This window comes from Phaethon lepturus, unplaced genomic scaffold (assembly GCF_000687285.1).
Source record: "Phaethon lepturus isolate BGI_N335 unplaced genomic scaffold, ASM68728v1 scaffold21824, whole genome shotgun sequence".
NCBI lineage: Eukaryota > Metazoa > Chordata > Aves > Phaethontiformes > Phaethontidae > Phaethon > Phaethon lepturus.
This window is the reverse complement of record NW_010534348.1, coordinates 1-18,059: the sequence shown is the minus strand read 5'-3', so window position 1 is coordinate 18,059 and position 18,059 is coordinate 1. Positions and strand designations below refer to the sequence as shown.

The window sequence follows — 18,059 nt, the reverse complement described above, 5'->3', positions numbered from 1 at the left end:
ATGGTCAGGCACTGAAACAGGAGTCCAGAGAGGTGATAGGACCGCCATCCTTGGAGATGTTCAAAGACTGGCAGAACATGGCCCTGAGCCACCTGATCAAATTCCAGAGTTGGATTTAACTTTGAACTTGCCCCTGCTTTGAGCAGCGAGTCAGACCTGATGGCCTCCCAGGTCCCCTTCTAACCAAAGCTATTCCATGGCTCTGTGAAAGTAGTATTGATGTTTAAGTGACATACTGCTGTGTGCTCCCATTAGGAGTTGGCATTTTGGCATTTCTGTCTAATGCTGTGGGTGTTAAATGCCTTGGGGCCTTCACAGAGTTGCCTGTTGAGCCTTTCCATCATTGTTCATAGTCAAGAAAAATCAAACAGGTGGGGGGGAAATAGAGTGGTAGTACTTCAAAGGAACATCATGTTGCTGACTCATCCTTGCTCTTCTGTGTCATCTTCCATCAGTGATAACTTGTGCTGCATTTCAAGCACTTCTCAAAACATCTTGTTTTATTCACAGGCCCAGGTGTGAAGACTCCAGAAGCACGAACAGTTGAGTACTTGGAGGAGGTAGCAATTGGCTTTGCCAGGGGACTAGCCAACAGGACTGTGTCTTCCAAAAGATCAAAAGGGCTAATACAGAGTAAGTCTGTAGGCATCGTAGCCAAATCCCAAGGGACTGTAGAGAGTCTAATCTAGCTTTGCTTCTCAGGGATATGTTTGTGCTCCTACTTAATTCCATTTTAAAAACAAAATTATTTCATGTTGTAATCATCTCTTGAGAGAGGTGGGTTGGTAGAGAAAACACTGCTCTGCAGGTCTGATCTTCAAGTGGCATTGCCAGAGCTGCACATGGTGGCTCCTGAAGTATACTAGACCGGAGCCAGGCCTCGGCGAGAAAGCGGTAGCTACCTCCAGAGGACTATCCATCTTCAAAATTTTAGTAGCAAGTTCTGTACCAAGGTTGTGTAATCAAGTGGGAAGAGGCACATGGGTCTGCTCTGTACTAATCCTCTTTAAGCAGCACTCTACAGTTAGCAGAGCCCTGAAATGGTGACTTCCCTGTGTGAGTTCTACTCCACAGAGGTCAGTCTGTCACCAGTTGTATGAGGAGGATATTTTAACCCTAAATGAGACTTGTCTGTGGAACGAGCCATAGAAAGCCTTCTGAGCAGACCATGCTACCTGTGGCTGAGTTTCAGGTGCATGTTGCTATTGCAGATATGCAACATTCATGTCTATACTCTTTAACTTTCAGGTTAATCATTTAAAGGATGATTGTGCATATAGCACTGTGCTGAGACATGTTTTGTCCCATCTTGCAGAAATAACAGACTATGCTATGGCTCTTCCGTTTGTGAGGCAGCAAGTCTACAAGACAGTGGAAAGCAAAGTTCAGAAGCAAACCAAAGGACTCTACCCTGCTCCACTAAAGATCATTGAGGTAACCCTGCTGCGAGGCCCAAGAAACTACAGTGAAGGTGGATCTGTGGGGTAATACGGCAACAGAGAGAGGGAAGGAGGCTCCTTCCTCTGAGTCAAGCCATGCATCCTGATCTTCATAGAAGATCAGTCTTGATGAGCGCTAGCTGTGTGGTGTACCGAGCAAGCATAGTAAAATTCAGAATAGCTTGCCAGAATATGATCACCAGTTTGTGGTATTGGTACCAGTAAGGGGAAGATCAAGAATTCCAGCTGAGGGAAGGCTTAGCTGGAATACTTTGTCCATGAAACCTTCAGCTGCAGTTTTTCCAGGTTTCCTATACAGTTTCTAAAGCGATGGGTTAACCTGTTTGAAGCCAGGAAAACATAAATTGCTGTTTTCATAGCACTAACCCCACAGTACTTTAAAACTTAGTCCCCTGAGTAACACAGGCATTGTATTACTTACAGACATTGTCCATGGTCGAATCCTTATTTTTAAAATTACTTTTCACTATTTAAGTTGTTGCCAAGACTTCTCTAAAACATGTGAATGCCCCCCTCTGACTCTGAGAGCAATGACATTATAGGAGCACAGTCCTACTGAAACCACAAGGTATGTGTAAAAATTAACCTGATGGAAAAGTCCTTGCTGTCGTAGCTATTCTGTGCTAGAAGGACAAGGTGATTCATAGCTCTGCTTTGAACAGCATGGACAGGACCCAGAGTCTGAAGTGTGCCTTGAGTATTGGGGAGGGGTCACTTCTGAAAACAGGAGGTGCAGCTAAACAAGTAATCTCATTAAAGGGTAGATGTTGGCAGACATGACTTAACAGCAGTGCATCTTTATTGTTCTTCTTTGACTAGGTTGTAAAGACTGGTCTTGATCAGGGGCGTGACGCTGGATACCTCACTGAATCCCAGGTAGGAGATTAGATCCCCGGTAGTAATTGGTAAGTTGCAGGGTTGGGGGGAAGGGGGGGGATTTGTATTTAACCACTCACAAAGGAACCCCTTTATTCATCACAGACTGGTCAAACTGGTGTCTTGTTCTGGCAGGAGGGCTGGGAAAAAATCTTGTCTTGAACAACAGAACTGTTTGTCAAGGTTCTTCATTTGTAAAAACAGTTTTGTGCCTCTTCTCACTCCTGTCTGGGTTATCTTTTTGAGTGGGGAATAACCAGATTGGAGTTCACTGATCCAGGTTTCATATAACAGGACTTTGATTTCTCTTTGTGTCTGAGCACTGTTTGTTTTCCGATCGTCACAAGGGACAGGTAACCTAGAGGTGCGGGTGTAGTGTTCTGAGTCTCATCAGTGTTCCCAGGCAAATTGGTGCAAGCAAGTAATTTCTTCCAAGAATTAGCTTTCATTTTTACTAGTGTTGTATTTACTCTGTCACCTTTTTTCACCACTTCTGTTCGGAGCACTGGAACAGGCTGCCCAGAGCAGTTGTGGAGTCTCCGTCTCTGGAGACCTTCAAAACCCGACTGGACACATTCCTGTGCACCCTGCCTTAGGTGACCCTGCATTGACAGGGGGGTTGGACCAGATGATCTTCAGAGGTCCCTTCCAATGCCTACCATTCTGTGATCATCTTTGTTCAGGGTGCTGATTCTCTGTTACTCTTATTTTGGTCCTGTTTTCTAGTCCAGATACTTTGTGCTGGTCCTTTTTCACCCATTGATAACTTCAGATACTTTTGAAAATTAGGTGGGTTTTTTCAGTAGTGGTTTCTCACACAGAACAGGACTTGTCTCTCCTTATCCCTTGGTCAAACTTACCTATTTAGTAACCACTCCATTCAACCTACTGGCTAGTATTGGCCATTCAGGGGAGACCTCAGCAGGTCCCAGGAGAACTGGGCAGACACAGGAACCTCGTGAAGTTCAGCAAAGGGAAATGCCAAGTGCTGCCCCTGGGGAGGAATAACCCCATGCACTAGTACAGGCTGGGGGCCAGCTGGCCGGGGAGAATCCAGCAACGGGCCACAAGGATGATTAAAGGCCTTGGAGCATCTGGCACATGAGGAGAGGCTGGGAGATCTGGGACTGTTCAGCCTGGAGAAGAGAAGGCTCGGAGGGATCTGACCAATGTGTATAAATAACCTTGGTAGGAAGCAGTAAAGAAGGTGTAGCTACACTCTTCTCAGTGGTATCCAGTGGCAGGATAGGAGGTAATGGCACAAACTGAAACGGCAGATTCCACTTAAATATGCAAACCAACTTTTTTTACTGTAAAGGTGATTGAATGCTGGAACAGATTGCCCGGAGAGGCTGTGGAGTCTCCTTCCGTGGCAATATTCAAAACCCAATCAGGGACAGTCCTAGGTAGCCTGCTGTAGTTGACTCTGCGTTGAGTGATGGGGTGGGAGAAGACAGTCTCCACAGGTCTCTTCCAACCTCAGCCATTCCGTGGTTCTGTGATTCTGTGAAATGAGCCTCTATTTCATTCTTCCTTTCCCTTCAGTTCTTTAGGTCCCTAGCACATGGGTTTTGTTTAGCACCAATAATGACTGTTAAGGGAAGTCAAGTCTTTTGCACTTTAAAGCCCAGAATACTTCACCTCTTATTCTGCTTGCTGCTTTTCCCCTTCACAGGTCCAGCCAGTGGTGAGGCAGAGCATGTATAGGACTCATAGAAGAGGTATCCTATGGCAGAGGTGTAGGTGCACGCACACGCACGTTCACAAACACCGAGTACACACATGGCTGGTTGCACAGACAGCGCGGTGCCTTTACCGGTGGCACCCACATAAACACAAACCGCTCACAGGCATGGCCAGTGCGGGTGATCGATGCTGCTCTTCCTGGCTGGCTGCTCAGAATTGAAGTTCACATGCAGCAGTAAGTGCATATGTGTACACACACACCCTTAGCAGCTGGCTGTAGGTGTTTCGTCTGTTAGTTGGCCACAGGGCCCACTTTGACCAGATGCTGACATATGGACCTCGTGTCCTAAATGCCGTCTAGTCCTGCCTGAGGTTTGCTAGTGACACACTCGGGGAAAACAGGAGTAGAATTTAATATGGAGGTAGGACAGACTGTGGTGGGCAGGTCCAGGGCTTGAGCAGGCAAGGGTACTTGCCAGCAGCTTGCTTATGCGTGACCCTTTTATTCCCCCCACACACACAGAGTCTTTGTTTTCCCCTGCTTGTTCATCCCCAGCCGTCTTGATCCCTCCCTTTCTCTGCCTTTGTCTCTGCCCTGATAAACAACCTGCCCTTAATTAATTTTTCCTCACTGGTCCCAGTTTTGCTACATCTGTGCTCAAATTTGTTACTCCTGATACTGAAGAGGTAACTCTGGCTGTGCAGTGTTACTGGTGTGGTTACCTGGGCACTGCTGGCTCTGCAAGACCTGGCTCTGCAGAAGACCCACAACACTCCCTGTGGTGTGGGTTATCTCACCAGTTAACACCCTGGTTATCTCGGCATTTTGGTCATCTCTCAGTGTTGTTGCCCCATAACCTCTGGTAAAATCCATCAGTCTCCTGCAGTACTATCTGTAACTTTCACCACCTTTTCACACTGCTGTCTGTCGCATCCCAGAGTCTTTCCTGCTGTGCTTAGTAGCTCCTTTTCTCGTCTTGTGGTGACAAGGTCATGGTCTGAGATGTAGCTGTCTGCCTCCTACCTTAACAATGACCTCATGGGTATACCCCATGTGTTCTGGTTATGCATTCCACCCACGTTTGGTCTGGTGCTGAATAAAAGGCTTGGGATACTCTGTTCCTTACAGAAAAGAATGAATGTTTTTTCCTGAGAATAGCAGCAGGATGGAGATCTTCCCAGAACCCTCTAAAGAATAATAAGTGTCAGTGTCATGTCTTTTTTTAATGCCTCCCTCTTTCCCCTAGGATAGTAGACTTGCAGATTCTCTTCCAGGCTTTGTGTTTCTGATATTTTAGCAAGCTTCTAACTTGCAGGACGGTGATGAAGGAGTATACAGCCTGCTCTAAACTATGTTGCGTTGGCGGCTTTCCTTAGCTGACTTGGCTTAGACAACGTTAGTTTGTTGTCTTTTGTCTTCCTGACTGCTTTCCCATTTCATGCTGAGTGCTGGGAGATTTTGTTGCCTGTCCATGATCCTTTGAAAATACTATCGGGCTACTGCTGTCGGTGAGGATTGTCCCGTTTTAAAGATTTTTCTCAAAATCTGAGGGCAGGGCCCTTCTACCTGGAAGCCTCTGGGGAAATGGCCCCAGGTAGTGCAGGGTGCACATGGGGGAGAAAAGGTCCCATGGCAGTGAAATACAGTCCTGCCCCTGGGGGAGTAGAAGTGGCTCCTGCATTGATTTCATAGGACCCCGCAGCTGCTGGCTGGCCGAGGCAGCGGCGTTGCTTCTGGCTTACCATCACTCCAGTGAACTGCTGGGGAGTGCTCCTCCCAAAGCCGTGCTGGGAGGGTGCAAATAGCTGTGAATGACTCGGTGGATAGGAAGGAGATGGACATGGAACTACTATGGCTGGTTTTCTTCCCTGGCAGAACCCCTGCCCCTCCAGACACAAGTTTGAGGTACATGCTCTTTCAGACACTTTAAATTACATTGTTTATGGGAAAGGATGTTGATCAAGCAATTTTCTACTGCTTTCTGGCAGCCCATACGGGAGGTAGTGGTGCTTATCGCAGAAGGTGTGTCTCTGCAGAGGAGACATACGCCCTGTCCCTTCTTCCTTTTCTAACCAGGTTACCAGTCTGCAGTTGCGCAGGGTGGCTGTGCCCTCCCCTCGCTGTGTTTTGCTGGAAGTGAGATAGGTATTAAATGCGAAACTCTCCGCTTCCCTCTTCCCTTTCTTGCAGAGCTTTGGCCAACTTGCAGTGACTAAGGAATCCAAGGCGCTGATTGGACTTTACCATGGGCAGGTGCATTGCAAGAAGAACAAGTTTGGAACACCTCAGCGAGAGGTCAAGTAAGTGCAAGTGTGGGCTGCCTGAGGAGCAGTTGGAGGACCTCTGCTAAAAGGCTCTTGGGACAGAGCAGGCTAGAGTCCTGAAAAGCAGTGTAGCAGAGCAGAGATATTTCCAGCCTCCAGAAGGCTAATCCTCTGCAGTTCGGAGGTTTCACCCACGAGTGAAATCTTCTTGCGTGACCTCACTAAAAATAGTGCTTGGGTGGACAGGATCTGTATGAATCTGACAACAGCAATGGAAATTCAGCTATTTCTAGCTTTGAATGTGTCCCCTGATCCTTTTCTGTGCAGGACTCTGGCAGTGCTGGGAGCGGGGCTCATGGGAGCTGGGATTGCCCAGGTTTCAGTGGATAAGGGGCTGAAGACCATTCTGAAGGACACAGCACAGCAAGGCTTGGACAGAGGGCAGCAGCAAGTCTTCAAGGGGTATGTAAGTTAAAAGGAATTCGCTCGGGATAGGGCTGCCTTTAGCCAAAATACTGCTCTGCTTTCAGGCAGTCAGGAACTCCTGACACTTCTGTTCATTTGGAGTCTTCTGCCATCAGATGTCACAGAAATGCTTTCTTTTAAGGTTGCCCTATGCAGTGTGCTGGGATGTTGCTACGAAATAGGCCCAGTGTATTCAGCATTAGCTCCTTAGGTAGGTAGAAAACCTAACAGATGATTGCTTTAGCTTTTAGATTTAGCAGTAGCTTATAGGGCTAAGGTGGGAGGGAGTAATCCTGGCTGCCTAGAGGCCCATGTCAGGGGAGGCATCTGGTCAGACTTCTGAAAAGCTGGATTTGTTTCCCCTGTCTTCCTGGCTCTGCTGTATAGTGCTCAGCTGTGCATCATCAGGAATGTCAGCAATTGACCTTCAAGCTAATGCACCAGCTGAGTTGTGTGAGCAGGGCTCTCCTTTTTCCAGATGGAAGGAGGGGCCGGTAGGCAGAGTGGCAGTTCTGCTGGTTTGGAGGTGGTAGTTTGGGTCCCAGCTCCAGGAGTGAGGGAGGGATGCCCTTGGTGTTGTGGTGTACCTCCAGCAGTCTGGACTGGGCTGGCCTGCCCAGGAGCTGTGACAGAGCTGTCCCCTCCCTAGGCTGAACGGCAAGGTGAAGAAGAAGAGTCTGACATCGTTCGAGAGGGATTCCATTCTCAGCAACCTGACGGGCCAGCTGGACTACAAGGGCTTTGAGAAGGCAGACATGGTGATCGAGGCTGTGTTTGAGGACATTAACATCAAGCACAAAGTGCTGAAGGAAGTGGAGGCTGTGAGTATCAGTTCTGAGCAGCTTGTGCTAGATGTGGCCCCTGTACGGTGGAGACTCAAGGTGTCCTGTCCTGTCCCGTCCCATTGGGTTTGTCACATCTTCATTGTGCTGCAGTTTAGTGCGAGTTATTTATGTCAGTACATGAGTGAATGTCAAGGGCACCCTTCCTGTTCACTAGGGATATTCACTGCTCAATAAGGAGTCAGTAGTTCTTAGCTCAACGGGGCAGTTCTGACATTCCCTGACTCCTGGGAGCTGCTCAAAAAAACCCTTTGTTTGTCTGAGCATATTGATATGACAGTAATGTCTTTTGGTATCTCCACAACTTTAGTCCTTTACTGTCTCTATCTTGCTGCCACTGGTCTTTTCTGTTCAAGAGCACACTCAGGGAAATAACTGCATGGTAAAGGATCTGGTCTGTGCACGTTTCTGAAGTCCCTCCCTGCAGTGTCTAATGTAGTTGCAATGGCCAGGCAGAAACACAGGAGCTCTGAGACTAATATTGCAGACCTGGGGAGAGATCAGGGGAAGTCAGATCTGGCTGACTTGGGGTGCTGCTTTAGAATCAGTTTCTAATACTGTCTGCCCGGAGAGAGAAAATCAAGTTTGCCTTGTTTGTCAGGGTTAGCAGATACGGTACTGTTCTCTCAGGGCTCTGGATCTGACTCTGGAGCCTGTGCACTTACACTGTCTCTTCCACCTTCTGCCACAGGTGATCCCTGCTCACTGTATCTTTGCCAGTAACACATCTGCCCTCCCAATCAGCCAAATTGCTGCTGTTAGCAAGAGGCCAGAGAAGGTGAGTACCCAGTGCCACCTGCCTGCTATGAGTCTGCTCTGTGCTGAGCTGCCTGTTAGTGGAAAACTGGCTTTGCTGTAGGTGAGCACTGGGATCTTCTGCTTCCTCCTCAGAACATGAAACAGCTCCTCCTCTGCCCCCAGTGCAAGCTTTGAACAAAGAGCTTGTGGTCTTTGGACAGGTAGGAAGAGGATGAAGGTGGACTCACCCCCAGTGTGACATTGGCGAGGCAAGGCGCAGTAGGGAGGTGAGAGCGCTTCAGGGAATGTTAATGCACGCAGAGGGGCAGAGAAGCCATGGAGGGACTCAAGCTGAGAGAACTCCAGCCAGGAAGACTTGAGTCATTTTGATAAACCGATTAGATGCAGGAGTGACTTGCCATGATGGGAAAATGCCTTCTCAAGGAGAAGGCACTAACCTAGCAGCACAAAAGGAAGAAAAGTTGGTGGCTGGAAGCTGAACTCAGAGGTGCTGAAACTGACCTTGGTCAGCCGTGGGACCAGCTCCTGAGGCGGTGGTGTGGCTTTCTCTGTGTCTCCAAATGATCCATGTGAACAGGATACCAAAAGCAACCCAGCAGCTCGTGGCAGAGGTTTGCAGCAGAGGACCTCTTCATGTGATTGTGCCCCTGTACTCAGCGCTGGTGAGGCTGCACCTTGAATCCTGTGTTCCGTGTTGGGCCCCTCATGACAAGGAGGACATTGAGGTGCTGGAGCGTGTCCAGAGAAGGGCAACGGAGCTGGGGAGGGGTCTGGAGCACAAGTCTGATGAGGAGCGGCTGAGGGAACTGGGGGTGTTCAGTCTGGAGAAGAGGAGGCTGAGGGGAGCCCTCATCGCTCTCTACAACTGCCTGAAAGGGGGTTGTGGTGAGGTGGGAGTTGGTCTCTTCTCCCAAGTAACCAGCGATAGGACAAGAGGAAATGGCCTCAAGTTGCACCGGGGAGGTTTAGATCTGATATTAGGAAAAATTTCTTTACTGAGAGAGTGGTCAAGCATTGGAACAGGCTGCCCAGGGAGGTGGTGGAGTCACTGTCCCTGGAGGTGTTGAAAAAACATGTAGACATGGCACTTTGGGACATGGTTTAGTGGGCGTGGGGGTGTTGGGTTGATGATCTTAGAGGTCTTTCCAACCTTAATGATTCTATGGTTCATCCCTTTGCTTGAATTCTAAACACCATATAAAGTAGCTGCATCCTCACCCCTTAGACCGGGCAAGCACAGCTGAGTAGGGCTTGTGGAGCAGCCTGCCCTGAGGGACGTGCCTGGCGGAGTTACCCTCCGAGGGGTGTGGGTGTGCTGGATTGGGAGGAGCCAGCTGCGTGCTGTTTTTCATTGCCATCTGTGACTGCCACGGGTACTTGCTAGCCTGAGGCTGGCAGGTCTGATGCAAGCCCTGCAGGAGACTGCGCCCTTCAGGGAGGAGCAGCAGCAGGAGACCAGACGTGACACTGCAGCGTCTGAAGTAGCGCAAGGGATCTGCGTGACCAGGTGGAGTCACCTCCCGAGGGCTAAGCATCAGTCTAGGGCAGCCTTGATATAAAATGAGGGAGACACTTTCCCCTTACTTGAGGAATCTCTTTTGCCTACCTGGTGCTGCAGAAAATTGCAGCCTTCCAGTACTTAAAGGGGGCTGGTAAGAAAGATGGGAACAGATTCTTTAGCAGGGCCTGTAGTGACAGGACAAGGAGTAAGTTTTAAACTAAAAGGGGGGAGATTCAATCTAAGGAATAAATTTTTGGCAACAAGGGTGGTGAAACTGCTGGCGCAGGTTGCCCAGAGAGGTGGTGGATGCCCCATCCCTGGAAACAGCCCAGGTCAGGCTGGACGGGGCTCTGAGCAACCTGCTCTGGGTGAAGATGTCCCTGCTCACTGCAGGGGTGGGACGAGATGGCCTCTGACGGCCCCTTCCAACCAGAAGATTGTATAATTCCATGACTCTATGGTTGGCCATGCAGTTCTGTGAGATAATCCGATCTCCCTCTAAAATGGGTGGGATGGGGAGGCAGTAGCAGCTTGGGCAGAAGGAGGGGGAAGCTCTGGAGCTCAGCTGGCATTATGCAAATGCAAAAGCATGGGTACCCTTGGCTGGTTCCCTAAACTCTTACTAGGGTCTCAAGTACTGCCCTGGTCAGTGTGTTGCCTCTGCTGCTTGTCTTCCTGCAAAAGTTTTGTTATCATCTGCAAAGGCCGTAGAGTAACAGCCTGTGTCCCTGCTGTTGGAGGTTCCTGTGACCTTTCTAAGCCTCTTCCTGCGTTACCTTAGTTTTATCGGAAATTCAAACTGAGTCTGATTTGTTCATACTTCCAAATAACATCCTCTTGCTGTATAAATCGCCTGTGTAATGGCTCTTTATGGGGAAACTAATAGGAAATCAGTTAACTAATTCGTGTATTTTCTCTAATTAGTTTTGCAGTCTGCGACTGCAAGGTGCCTCTGACTTACACAGGTCTTAGTGCCAGGTGTAGCTTCCAGGAGGCATGAGGGCAACATGCTGATTACATGGTTGTGTTACGAAAGTGAGGCACACAGACAAATAATCTCCACTTGAACACTGTTCCCAGAGGAAACGTGCACTTACCTCTGTAATTAGTTTCTGGAAACATGCCTTCTTGTCCTTAAATTCACTTAATCATCCAAAAAAAAAGAATCTAAACAAAACATTCACCAGCAGAACACAGAGACTCAGCTCAGCATCTGTCTCTGACTGCTGTTCCACTCTCAACGTCCAGAAGAAGCACCACCCAGGCGTGTGGCTCCTCTGCCAGCTCAGTACCTGCAGATCACGCAGTGCCTGTAATTTGCCTGGGGACTGAGCTCAGCTAGGATTCCCAGACTGGTTTTGCTGTTAGACGATTAACAAGCACAGAGAGAGCTGAGCAGCACACTTGGTCCTGTAAGCATTATATCTTCACTGAGGCAGGAGCTGTGCTATGTGCTATGTCCTTGGGAAAGCCAAGGAGAGAAAGGGAGTTGGAGAGGGATGTAGTGGAGTGTGTGACTGAATGGGTGGTGCGCTGTGGTAACGGGTCTTGCAGCCCATGCTGGCCTGCTTCCCTCTGCTGTTGGGCACTTGCCTTGCCCAGCAGATTGCTCTGGGAGCCAAAGTCTGTCTTAACCAGGCTTAACCCTGAGCTCTTTCTTCTGCTTAGGTGATCGGGATGCACTACTTCTCCCCTGTTGACAAAATGCAGCTGCTGGAAATAATCACCACAGACAAAACATCCCAGGACACAGCTGCTTCCGCTGTTGCTGTTGGCCTCAAACAGGGCAAGGTCGTCATCGTGGTAAAGGTGAGAGAACGCTGCATAAAATATAAGCTGGGGTGATAAATAAAAGGGCAGACTTGTGCACTGAGAGGAGGCTGAAACACAGCTGTGAATACACTGGCATTAGCTATTCACGCTGCAAAGTAAAAACGGAGGTTAGAAGGGTGGCAGGTGCCCAGGTGATCTCCTGGGTGTCCTCTGGAGCAGCCATGGAAGGCCACAAGGTGCAGCAAGAGTCTGATCAGCCAGCACGAGGCACTGACGGTCCTGTTCCACATAACTTCCGGGAGGCTGAGATCTGCAGTGGCATCTGAGATGGAGCAAGAGTCTGCCAGGACTCTCACCACCTCTTCAAGACAGAGAAGAGGACAGAGGGGTCTGTGAGCAGTAACCCTCCTCTTTCTGGATTTCAGTCTTGTGTGGGAGGGGGCAGAAATACACGTGCAAGTGCAGGGGAAGAGCTATACCAAGCAGAGGGAGAAGACTGAGCACAGCACAGCGAGGCAGGAGTTTAGAACAAACCTCTGTGGTCTGTAGGAAGAGGCAGCAGAGCCTCAAAAAAGCCATGGGCTTTGCGTGGTTTGTTAAGCTGACGGCTGCTGTTGAACACATGGCCCTCCAAACGGAGTTGGTCTCGTGCTCCATGGTAGAAAACATCAGTGATGCTGTTTAAGCTGTGGGGGAGGTTCAGCCGGTAGGCTCAGGGCTGTTTGGTGAGCATATTTTTGGATTGGTCTTTTCACTGATGTGTGAGGTTGCCAGCAATGCTGGACAGGTCTCTCCTGTGGTGCTGGGAAAACTGGCTTGTCTAGAAGTGCTCTAGGCATCTCTAAAGGTCAGTGGAGATACAGTGCTGCTTCTCTAACCCTCATCCCCATGTCAGAGGCATCCCTGAATGGCAGCTTGCAGCTAACTTGTTGCTTCCTGACTTTGTGAGCAATGTCAGAGATGAAACAACTGGTTTATGCCTGTTTCACTTGTGCTAAGCACCCTTTTCCCCCGTCAGCCTGTTGGGCTTGATGAAGCAAGGGGACTTCTGCAGCCTGTTTGGGACCTCCAGGCACTATTCCAAATAAAAACACTTCTGGGGAGTATGTTCATGGGAGTCTTCAGACACCACTGAGCCCTACAGGAAAAAACTATTCTAGCGTGTCTGTTCTGCATGTCAGTGCCTGAAATGCAGCCTGGGCTGTGAAACATGGTTCCTGTGCTGCCAGTGGAGGCTGTGTTCCTGCAGTTTGTACTCACCTGCTTTCTTGCTGCACTCTTCCCTAGGACGGGCCTGGCTTCTACACCACTAGGTGCCTGGGGCCGATGCTGGCAGAAGTGGTGCGAGTACTCCAGGTGTGTATCCCATCAGCTACCGAGCATCCGCCAAATAGTCATGTAGACTGCTTCTTCCTTGCCCCAGTCAGGCTGACCCCAGCCCTGGCCAAGAAGGGAGGTGGGTAACCAGCCCTGGTGCCCATGGCTGTCCCCAGCTTGCTCTTGGCTGAGCCATGGTCTGATGAGATGTGGTACAGACAGTGATGAGGCTCTTTCCCCCTCGCATGGAACCAGGGGAGAGTCAGGAGTGGTGCAGGCACAATTACCCTGCTCCTGCCCGTAATCAAATGGGACTGGTCGCAGTCTGTGGCACCAGATGAGCGAGGTCTTTCTGCCCCCACATTGGATTTCCAGGACCCTTGCCCAGAGATACCATTGCTTCCCCTTCCATCCCTGCAGGAGGGCATTGACCCAAAGAAAATAGATGCCATCTCTACAGCCTTCGGCTTTCCTGTGGGTGCTGCCACGTTGATTGACGAGGTGGGTGTGGATGTGGCCACGCACGTGGCTGAGGACCTCGGCAAGGCCTTCGGCGAGCGCTTTGGAGGAGGCAGCATCGAGTTGTTCAAGCTCATGGTGGAAAAAGGCTTCTTAGGTGAGATGCTAGGCTGTTTTAATCTAACATGCTTCCCCTTTGTTCAAGGAAGAGGACTAGCATCCATCAGCCTGTGCTGCCTCAGGTGAAAGCAGTCAGAGAACAGCCCCGGGAGAGGGTCAGGTACCAGCTGTACCTTGGGTAGACCTCTGGCTGCAGCTAGACCTTTCTTTGCAGAAATGGCAGCGGCAGGCAAAGGTGCTGCCCAGAGCAAAGGCAGCAGAGCAGACAAGATCTCTCGAACCTCTTTCTGGCCCCTTTGTGAAACCTGTACAAGCGCCCCGGGACATGGGGAGCAAATGGCAGGAAGTAAATGTGCTCAAGTGAAATAAGCCCTGAGCTGAGGTTTAGAAGCTCTGTGCCAGGAATGATTATGGCTCTGTCTGCATGGCAGAAGCTGTGCCCTGGTGGTGCTGGGTGCCAGAGGCAGCTGTGCCTCTGAGCACACCAGGACGGAGCAGCTTGCATCGATGTGACCTGCACTTGGACCACACTGCCTGTGCTGGGAGGATCTGCTTGTGCTAAGGGGAGGATCAGAGGCGAAGGTGTCTGGAGCAGACAGGACACGTGGCAGGATGTGACTGTCTCTCTTTATCCCTGTCAGGTCGCAAGGCAGGGAAAGGCTTTTATATTTACCAGGAGGGGGTGAAGAACAGGAGCGTGAATTCTGGCATGGATGAGATCTTGGCGAGGTTCAAGGTGCCAGCCAAACCTGAAGTGTAAGTAGCTGCGCACGCTGAGCGGTGGTGTGGGCTGGCTCTCACCTCTGGGCACGGAGTTACCCCAGATGCCATTTGGCTGTTCCCAGCTGGGTGCAGGCTGTTGGTTCTGGAGAGCCTGTGCTAGCAGGAACGGGGCATCCTCAAATTTATCAGCATTTGCTTGGGCACCTTTGCAGAGAGCTTTCCTGTGGTGGGGCTTGCCAGGGCAGGCGGGTAGGTGCAGCCTCTGCTGTGACCTTCCTGATGTCGGAGCTGTTGTACAGCCTGGTGCTGGGACATCTCCTGGAGCAGTTCCCATCTGGCCTGATCAAGTTTTTGCTGTTCTTACGTGCCTGCTTCAGGACACATCTTAGTCCTTATCCTCATGGGGGTAGGGACAGTCTCAGTGAGAAACTATTTTGTCCCCTACCTCAGGCCTGGCTCAGTCCCCTGTCTGTGCTGGCTTCATGTGCTCCTCCCTCCAGCTGCTGTGTTACCTGCACAGCCCTTACAGACTCTTTCCTTGCAGCTGTACCGATGAGGACATCCAGATGCGCTTCGTGACGAGGTTTGTGAATGAGGCAGCCATGTGCCTGCAGGAGGGGATCCTCAGCACCCCTGTGGAGGGAGATATCGGTGCTGTGTTTGGCTTGGGCTTCCCCCCATGCCTGGGAGGTAAGTGGTTTTAGCTGGGGTTTGGGCTAGGCTGCAGGGCTTGGCTGGAAAGCTTTGTAGTGGGCTTGCCTAGTGGGCTCTAGCCACTACAGGTGAGTCAGCTGTTAAGGCTGCATTTGAGCTGCAGTCTGACAAGCCTGAGCGTCCTTATCCCACGTAAACCCTCAGCCAAAGAGGTTGCTCCAGTGTTCCCACCCCATGAGAGGTGGCAGTGAGCCTGAGAGCTGCTGTGAGACAGTTCTGCCTGTGGTGTTCCTCCACTGGTACCGCTGTTTCACAGAGCTGTGGCTGGTGAGGATCAAAGGACTCTAACCCAGGCCATTTGCTGTGTCTTTTGGGTTTGAATAAGAAGGCAGAGCCGTGCTGGCCCTAGCCTCATCGGCACTTCCTATAACTCCAAAGGAAGAGCTCTCACCGTGCCTAACAGTTGTGGGGCTTTTGTGCAGCCAAATGGTGCTCGGTGAAAAACGAGGCTCTGGTATCGCATCTCTTGCCACTGCTACGTGCCTGCGCAGGCAGGCATCTTGCAGCACTTCTGCAAACCTGATCCTGAGCCACACACAGAGCTGAGAAACGGTGCCCAAGGATGCACCATGCCCCCCATGCCCTCACACTGTACAGATAAAGCTGAGCTGATAACTTCAGCTGTGGCACACAGCACTTTTCAAGCTGAGATACCTGCTGGGCCTGGTCAGGACCATGGGCGAAGTTCTCCCAGACCCGTCTGCTACCTGCCTGGGTGGCCGTGGCCATGGCTTGGGCAGCGGACAAGGTACGAGCTGAGGTTTGGGTCACAACTGAAGGATACTAAGTGCTCTTGGGCATGAGGTCGTGCTTCTGCTGAGTATCTAGCACTTTCTGTCGCCGAGGCAAGCTCAGGTTAGGGGAGCAGTCCCAATTATCTGTGTCCCAGCTTGGCCCCAGCAATCTGCTCTGCCTCTGCAGAGGTGGGCAGGCAGAGCGCAGGGTTCTGCGTTGCCCTGCCGAGAGGCTGGGGCTCTCTTTTGGAGAAGGCCAGATCTGCCAAATCCAGTGCCCTCATCCTTCCTGGCACCTTTGGTGCTTCTCATTTCCCTGGCGCTGATGTGGCTCCCTGTCCCCGGCAGGTCCCTTCAGGTATGCAGACTCGTACGGAGCCAAGCAGCTGGTGGACAAGCTACGGAAGTACGAGGCTGTCTACGGCAACCAGTTCACGCCGTGCCAGCTGCTGCTGGACTACGCCAACAGCCCAAGCAAGAAATTCCACCAGTGAGCGTGGCCTGACGCCGCCCACCCGTGACACACCAAGAGCTCGAGCTGGGGCCACCGGCTCTCCAGCAACATCCCATTCTCTAGGTTAATCTGCAAAGCACCCGGGGGAGGCAGGGACGGAAGGAGGGTGGCAGAGGATTGCCTCGTGGCTTGTAATCATGTCAAGTGCCTTATCAGCTACTGTGTGTTGGGCACGTCCATCCCCTGCCAGCGTGGGCCTGCTGCCTCTTTGCTGGAAGAGAGAATTTCTTCTGTGTTCACCTCCATGCTGTGACCTCCAGAGCACGCAGCTGGGCCCGACGCCTTGCCTTTCCGTAAACCTCCAACGATAAATCCTCGTCTCCTGGGTTTGGATTCCATGCCTACTTCTCCTTCTGTCTCGCTGGGGCAGCAGCGTCTCGGCACCCAGGAAGGGAACCACTCGAGTCGGAAATAAAGCGTTCAGGCAATCCGCTGGGGTCCTCTCTCTGCTTGCCGGCTGCGAGACCCACAACAGGGCTGCTGGCGGTTGCCGGAGGATGGGGAAAGGGAGGGGAGGGCAGCAGTGCAGAACAAAGACCGGCTCTGTCACCTCTGCCATCAGTCGGGGTCTGGGAGGAGACCAGCTCTTTTGTCTGGCCGCGAGTGCTGCCGCTGGGGTTATGCTGGCAGATGGACCCGCCTGTAATTGCAGATCAAGCAGCCAAAGGCCGGAAGGGTGCCCCGTGGGGCGAGCTCGCTTTAAACTAAAAGGCTTTAAATCTCTGTCCACCTGTCACTAATTTCAGAGCTGGCCTGGCCTCCACCTCCTCGGGCTCCTGCCCTTTTCCTGGGCCCTGGCAGGGCTTGGGCGGGAGCAGGGTGATGCTGCGCTTTTCAAAGAGGACAAAGTGGGGCTGAGCCATCGTCTCGTCCTGCCTCTGGGGGAGGCAGCAGGCTGCCTGCAGAGCTGGTAACTGGCCTTCAGCCCTCCCAGGGGGATGCAGCAGCCCCTGGGCCCTGGCCCCTGCCCCTTTGTGGGGTCTGAGCCTTGTTTGGGGGCAACCCTGCTCCCCCCTGGGCCTGAGGGGCTGGGGGGGTCTCGTCCCCTTGCTGTGGCTCCATCCAGCTCTGCGCAGTGGGGCTTGAGGGTCCTTGGAGCACCTCGCCGTGGGCCCTGGGAGAGGCGTGTGCTTTGGGGGTGGGTGCAGCCCTGAGGACAGATCTCAGCTTCCCTTCCCCAGGGTCAGCCATGTCCATCAGGCAGAGGAGCTTCCTTCCAGGGCCCTGAAAGCACCCTGGGCTGCGGGCAGCCCAGAGCAGCTCCGAGGGCAATGCTTTCCCTTGGATGGAGGACACCAACCCCGTCCCCCGAGGTCTGGCAGGATGGGAGCGACCCCCAGAGCCTCTGTCCCTGCCAAGAGCCCCTTTCCCCCTCCTCCCTGAGCAAGGGGCTTCTCTGGTGGCTTGTTTTTCTCCCGTACATTTATTAATGCTAATCCACAAGGATTAAGTTAAACCAGTCAACGCAAACTCCAGTATTTTCCAGCCCGTTTGGGCCAAAATTACTGTCCAGTGTTAAAATGGAAAGGGGAGAGGGCTGGGCAATAGGGCCAAGCTGCCAGGGAGAAGGAAAACCGGGTGGCCCCTGCCGCATCGGGGCACCCCTGGAGCGGGGCAGGGGACGGGAGCAGGGAGAGCCAGAGCTGTGGTCCAGGCGGCTGGGGGACCCCCGCAGTCCAGGGGGTCCCCAGCGTGCGACTAGATCTTGGGGCGCCAGCCCTTGATGAACTGCATGATCTTCTTCACCTGGAGCTTGGTGAGGCGGAAGTCGTCAGCCAGGATCTCCTCGCTGAGCTGCACGAAGATGCTGCCGTCGATGCGCTCGCGGGCGAAGAAGCTGACCACGTCCTC

At 51.7% G+C, this 18,059-nt stretch overlaps 1 protein-coding gene across 1 annotated transcript; it reads left to right on the top strand.

Moving 5' to 3' along the window:
• Positions 1-510: 510 nt before the first annotated feature.
• Positions 511-16,485, top strand: HADHA (hydroxyacyl-CoA dehydrogenase/3-ketoacyl-CoA thiolase/enoyl-CoA hydratase (trifunctional protein), alpha subunit; the record flags this gene model as incomplete). The annotated part of the gene is made up of 13 exons (XM_010285504.1): positions 511-633; positions 1,316-1,434; positions 2,280-2,336; positions 6,214-6,323; positions 6,615-6,749; positions 7,402-7,573; positions 8,286-8,372; positions 11,523-11,663; positions 12,915-12,983; positions 13,365-13,560; positions 14,165-14,279; positions 14,791-14,936; positions 16,043-16,485. Coding segments are annotated over 13 exons (1,616 nt in total), but the record flags the coding sequence as incomplete, so codon positions are not given.
• Between the last annotated feature and the right edge of the window lie 1,574 nt (positions 16,486-18,059).